Source organism: Hordeum vulgare, chromosome 7H (genome assembly GCF_904849725.1).
Source record: "Hordeum vulgare subsp. vulgare chromosome 7H, MorexV3_pseudomolecules_assembly, whole genome shotgun sequence".
NCBI lineage: Eukaryota > Viridiplantae > Streptophyta > Magnoliopsida > Poales > Poaceae > Hordeum > Hordeum vulgare.
The window spans coordinates 408,605,590-408,611,579 of NC_058524.1; the positions used below are offsets into that span (position 1 = coordinate 408,605,590).

At 47.1% G+C, this 5,990-nt stretch overlaps 1 protein-coding gene across 1 annotated transcript; it reads left to right on the forward strand.

Annotated features, from left to right (window-relative positions):
* The first annotated feature begins 588 nt into the window (after positions 1 to 588).
* Positions 589 to 4,772, forward strand: LOC123408702. Its single transcript, XM_045101756.1, has 5 exons — positions 589 to 1,208; positions 2,036 to 2,248; positions 2,459 to 2,607; positions 2,679 to 2,747; positions 3,259 to 4,772. The coding sequence occupies exons 1-5, from the start codon at positions 963 to 965 to the stop codon at positions 4,505 to 4,507; spliced, it is 1,926 nt and encodes a 641-aa protein (XP_044957691.1). The 5' UTR covers positions 589 to 962; the 3' UTR covers positions 4,508 to 4,772.
* Positions 4,773 to 5,990: the final 1,218 nt, after the last annotated feature.

Consider the following 5,990-nt stretch of genomic DNA (forward strand, 5'->3'; position numbering starts at 1 on the left):
CCTCAGGTCCCACCGAGAGAAAGTGGCGGAGCTGGGCGGCGGCGGCGGGGGACGAGGTTGTCGGGAGGGTGAGTCCGCGGGGCGGATGGTTGGCGAAAGTGGGCGGCGAGGGGTGGGAGACGGGGGGCTGGCAGGTGATTTGGAGGCGAAGGAGGAAGAGGAGAACGGTGTACGTGCAACCGACTGGCGGGCCAGAGGGAAGAGAAGGGTGGGCGATACAGACGTATGCTTTTTGTCCCTGACGATGCAAATGCCACCCAAATTTAGGTCTGGAATGAGACGAAAAATGGACACGCGTTCGTTTCGATCGACGCGTTGGACCGACTTTTGTGTCCGCGGCTATTCAAACGAACACGAAACCAACGAAATGGATTGCATGGTTAAAGTTGCTCTTAGTGCCACAACATGTTATCATTATGTTGTTTTAACCGGAAAGAGAATCAGATAAAGGTTTCCGGCAACAAAAAAGAAGAAGAGAGAATCGGATAAAGGTAATGCCCACGTCCATGAGCGGCACATGCGCCGCGTGTTCATGAATGCAAGCTTGAAACCAATCGATCAATCGATACGCATTACATGCGCGCACTAGAGTCGCATGAGTTACACTTACTGCCAGCACTAGTACGCGAGCGAACGGGAACCCCGTGACGCGGCGTCCACGTCGGGCATGTGGGCCCGCGACGGCGTCCACGTCGGCACCCTCTCTCCCTCCCTCCGTTTCAAATTTTTCCTTCCGTTCTCCGGTTGGCCGCGCCCCGTGCGTATATATAACAGGCTCCCTCCTCTCGCTGGCTCCGAGGAATTCTTCTTGCGGATGCGATAGCCGGCGAACTGACCCGTCCCGGAGGCGAGAGTTTCTCTCCTCGACGCCGGATTGGTCCCTTCCCGGAATCGGGGAGAGTTTTTGTACCGGGGGTGTCATTTCCGGGGAACGCGCCACAGGTGCTCGACGGAATTCCGACATGCCGAGCGGGGGCAGGCGGCTGCCTCCATGGACGTCGCCGAGGGGCGTGGCAGAGGCGGTACCTCAGAGGTGGAGCCCCTCCCCGGCTGGCGCTGCTGGTTCCGGGAACCATGTCAGTCCGCCCATGAGCGCCGGCTGCTGCTCCTACCACGTCACCCTGCCGGTTAGCAGCGGCGGGTGCTCCCGGCCGCCGAGGGCGCCCAAGGCGGTCGATTCCCCGTACTTGAGGGCGAAGCAGGCGCAGGTAATACGATCGATCACCACCATCAGGTGCAATTTCTTCCTCTTCAGGGTCCAAAATTGGGCGCTATATCTATCTGGTTCTGGCCATTACCAATCGGGCTGGCCAAATGGATGGAATTCTTCAGGACAATTCATTGAATTTTGTCAATAAGTATCCATCATCGACCTGAGTCAATTCATTGAATTTTGTCTTCAATGAACCTATCATTGTTCTGTTACTTGCATTGTAATGGTATTCTGCAATAACTGCAGCTTGCTGAATCTCGTGAGATGCTAAATTCACCGAATCCTCGAGTAGTGTATGGGAGAGAAGGATGCAGTAGCTTTGAAGCTTATTATTTTTCCAATAAAAAACATTATATGGCTGTTTCACACCATCTTCAGTTGTATCAGGGTATCTGTTAACTGCACAAAAATAGAGAAATATGAAAGTAGGCTCCTTGGCATAAATAATAATTTTGCAAAATAGCCTAAAGTGGCACGAAAGTATTGCCCTGCTACATTTGTCTAGGTGAGCAGGTGTTCTATTACACTATTACCGGTAGTCTCTGTTGTATCAAAAGATTATATCGAAACGGTTTGGCAAGATCTGATAGTGTACTGCACTATGTTTGTGTCTCACTAGTAGTTGTAACAAGTGCTCATTCTGCCTGATGGTCTGAAATGCTTCTGTGCATTACCTGCGTTTACACAGTGTATATTTTCTCCTATCTGTGGCACTTGCAGACTTGTGAATCAATCAAGATACATTTACAATCTTGATCGTAAAAGCTTTCGTAAGATAAGCTTGTGTTTCTCTGTTTCCTCACTTTGCTTCTATTATTCCAGTTAATTGAAAAGGATCCAAACAAGGCAGTTCCATTGTTCTGGGCAGCTATTAACAGTGGTGAACGAATTGAGAGTGCACTGAAGGATATGGCTACTGTACTGAAACAAGCAAATCGGGCTGAAGAAGCCATCGAAGCGATAAGATCCTTCCGTGACCGTTGTCCGAATGAAGCTCAGGAGTCTCTTGACAATATTCTTCTTGACCTATACAAGGTCTCTCGGTCCTGTAAATTTACATATATAAGCTAAACCTTTCTTCCGAAGCCCACTTTTGCGGTTTGAGTACACTAGTAGATCCTGAACACATTTAATATATTGCGCAAACCTATACAAAGAAGTCATCAGCTAATAATAAACCCATAACGGGTTTGTGTATGAATAGTTAGCCAAGTATTGATAAAAATCTTATCCGTGTTAAACCAGAAATGCGGTAGGACAAAAGAACAGATCGAAATGCTGACAGTGAAGCTGAGAATGGTTGATGAAGATCTAGCTTCTGGCCGGTGGAAAGCAAAGCTGTCTAAATCTCATGGAAGAGTAGTCTATCTCTATCTGAGGGATGAAAAGGCAAGGTATTAAAATTATTTTGTACATCTTCATTTGTCGCGCAAACGCCATTCTAAGGCCCTGCTTTGTCATGAAGGTTGTTGGGTAACCTCGCCTGGGCCTATATGCAGTCAGAAAACTATGAGGAGGCTGAAATGCTCTACAGGTATATCTATGTTGGTGATGGACTTATTAAGCTGATATGGATTATGTTAGGCATGATCGTATTCTCTTGAAATTCTCAATCCTTTTTCTGGTGCTATTTGTAAGAATAAGCAATTATATTGGCACCATTGTACCTCCTCCGTTCAAATATACACACACCCTCGGATTTTGAGCCTAAATTTGGCCATGAATTTTACTAATAAAATATGAATTATGTCACTAAAAGTATATCATTGGATTCATATCCGAAAGAAGTTTCCAACGATATAACTTTTATGGCATACAACTCTTATTTTGTTAGTCAAATTTAGGCTTGAAATTTGAGGGGGGCTTTTATATTTGACGGGGGGAGTAGTTTCTCAGTCCGCATCAAGGATGCAGAAATGACTGTTCTGAGCACTGATACTAGTTGAATTGGACTCTGCTTCTCTGTCATAACCTCATGCATCATTTGCAGTAAATCCCATTCAACGAAATCCAGCTGCTACTGACTTGGTGTTTGTCACTTGCAGGCAAGCTCTTGCTATGGAAGCTGATTATAACAAAGAGTGTAATTTAGGCATCTGCTTGATGAAGATGGGAAAGGTAGCTGAAGCTAAATACCTTCTCCAACCTATACCTTACAACTGCAATGATGAAAACCATGTGAAATCTTTTGCACGGGCTACTGAAATGCTTAGGGAACTTGAGTCACAAGCACTCCCTTCTCCCGTAACTCAGATGAAGTCTAAAGATTCACAGATTTTACTTGCTGCTGATGTGGAGAGTCTTGAATATCCACATCCACAAATATTCTCTAGTTCTTCAGCTCAACTGAATTATGAAGAACTGCAAGCTTCAGTTTTGGTGGATACAGAGAAGAGTGAGGATTGTAACTCACAAGCGCTTCCATCTCCAATAACTCAGTTGATGCGTAAAGGACCACAAATCATGGTTGCTACTGATGGAGAGAAGAATGGACAAAATCTGCAGGAGTACCATGATCTTTCAAGACTGTTCAATGATGCTGCCACACCACAGTCTCAACTCGAGAAACTACGAAAGCGGCTGGTAAGAAAGGACAGACCAAATATCAGCACACAGAATCATGTTCAAACTCCTAGCTCAGCTGAATGCCTGCCAAACACTAATGGCATCATCGATGCTAGTGAGAATCCTGTGCAAGAGGGGAAGTGTTTGGTTGATGGTGATAGAAAAATGTGGTCTGACATAGTGGAGGAGGATGAACAGCAACTGGGGCGCGATTGCAAGAACACTACGTCACATGGTGGGAGCAGCAAGGATGCAAGTGAGCAGAGGAATAAAACATCATCATCTTCTCAAGGAGGAAGCAGCAGCCTCAAAACCCCTGTTGCAAGTGTTCGGCTACAAAGTTCATCTGCAGGTTCATGGAGACGCAATGACTCCAGAATCTCGGCGGATGAGAACGTGAACCGGAATTTCGTCAGGACAGCTCCAGCATGGAAGCAGCAGAAGGTTCATGATCACAGCAATCAAGTCTGTCAAATGCTCAACAGGATGCATCTCAACGAGAAAGCTCAAGGCACCAAGCAAACACCATGGAGAAGCAGTACAGCTCAGCGTTCACTTTTCCACGGTCATGTACCGTTCGGTGACAATGGACACTCTCAGGGTGCCAATCACACCGAGGCCGCTAGCCGCTGGCCTAAGAACGCGGGGAGCACAAGACCGTGGAGGCCGCAGAACCGTTTGCGGGTCTTCCAGGAAATCACAAATGAGATGAAGCAAAATGTTGCATAGCTTCATCTTTATTCTTCACTCGCTGTACTATTAGTAAGTACTCCATATTGTTGTTATTACTATCTCTGGTGGAGTAGTTGTTGTTTGCCACCAGAGATGAGAAGAGCATTAGCATTGGAGTACCGACGGGCTCGAAGCAATCAATGCAATAATCATGTAGAGTTAAGGAACTCCACTGAATATCGTCAATGGTCCATATCATTCTTAGGCCTTGTTTGTTTCATAAGTCCATGGACTTTTTTAAGTCCCAACTTATAAGTCATAAGTCCCTACCTGTTTGTTTACAGAGACTTATAAGTCCCGAGTTCCTACATGTTTGTTTACAGGGACTTATAAGTCCATGTTGCACCTAACCCTTGTTTCAACGAACGGGACGGGGCGGCGACGGGGCGACGGAACGAATGGGACGGGGCGGCGAACCGAACCGACGGAGCGAGAGGCGGGGCGGCGAACCGAACCGACGGAGCGAGAGGCGGGGCGGCAACAGGGCGAGAGGCGGGGCGGCGACGGGGCGATAGGTGGGGCGGCGACGGGGCGGCGGCGGCGATTGGACCGAGAGGCGGGGCGGCGTGCTTGGACCGAGCCTGGAGCGACGCGGGTAGGTCCGGCCCGGGATAAGTCTCAATAAGCTCCTCCCTGAGAGTCTTATTTGATAAGTCCCAAATCACCACAATAAGTCCCTTGTGATTGGTTTAGGTGGGACTTATAGGGACTTTTTTAAGTCCCTAAACCAATAAGTCCCTGGAAACAAACACCCTCTTAAAGAATCACACTCTCTTCAGATCCAAGTAGACAGTATCTTTTTAAGTTGCATATTTTGTTTTGAGGGGTGATCTGCGCTGGCGCGCCGGCCTAGATTTTCGGCCGGCCGCGCGCGGGCCGCATGATCCACCAACCCCGCGTCGTCCGCACCGTTGGATCGGCATGCAACATTTTCCTTCCTATGCAGCAAAATTTCGATGTCATGCAGCAATTTTTTTAACGGTTGCAACAAAAAACAAAATTTGTAGAAAAAAAATATCTATGTGATCGTAGCAAAAAAACGAAGCTAATGGTACGTGGTAGCAAAAGTCAAACGCCGGTTGTAACAAAAATTTACGTGACGTGTATGCAACTTTTTAGTGAACGGTTGCAGCAAAACATGATGCCGGTTGTAGCAAAAATTAACACGGTTGTAGCAAAAAGTAAAAAACATCGATTGTAACAAAAAATCCGACGAACTAGAGTTGCAACCAAACGTATATGCAGCTTTTTTACTGAGACAAAATATAGTAAAAAACGCTTGCAGCAAAAATGACGCAGGTTGCAACATATTTAGACGAAAAATGTTGCATCCATTGACCGGAGAAGCACGCGGATGGCAAAAAATGTTGCAAGGGCCCGCGCGTGCCAGGGGCGAACGACGCGTCGGTTCGGCGGGCGCGCGGGTGGGCAATGATTCCTTTTTTTCCTTTGTCACCCCAAGTAATAATAACATGTAAAA

What these genes read in the sequence shown, in the direction of transcription:
- LOC123408702 (XM_045101756.1), top strand. Translation starts at nt 963, where the DNA reads ATGCCGAGCGGGGGCAGGCGGCTGCCTCCATGGACGTCGCCGAGGGGC. An exon ending in CTGAGGGATGAAAAGGCAAG is followed by an intron (nt 2,608 to 2,678) that starts GTATTAAAATTA and finishes TTTGTCATGAAG; the next exon opens with GTTGTTGGGTAACCTCGCCT. An exon ending in GAGGCTGAAATGCTCTACAG is followed by an intron (nt 2,748 to 3,258) that starts GTATATCTATGT and finishes TGTCACTTGCAG; the next exon opens with GCAAGCTCTTGCTATGGAAG.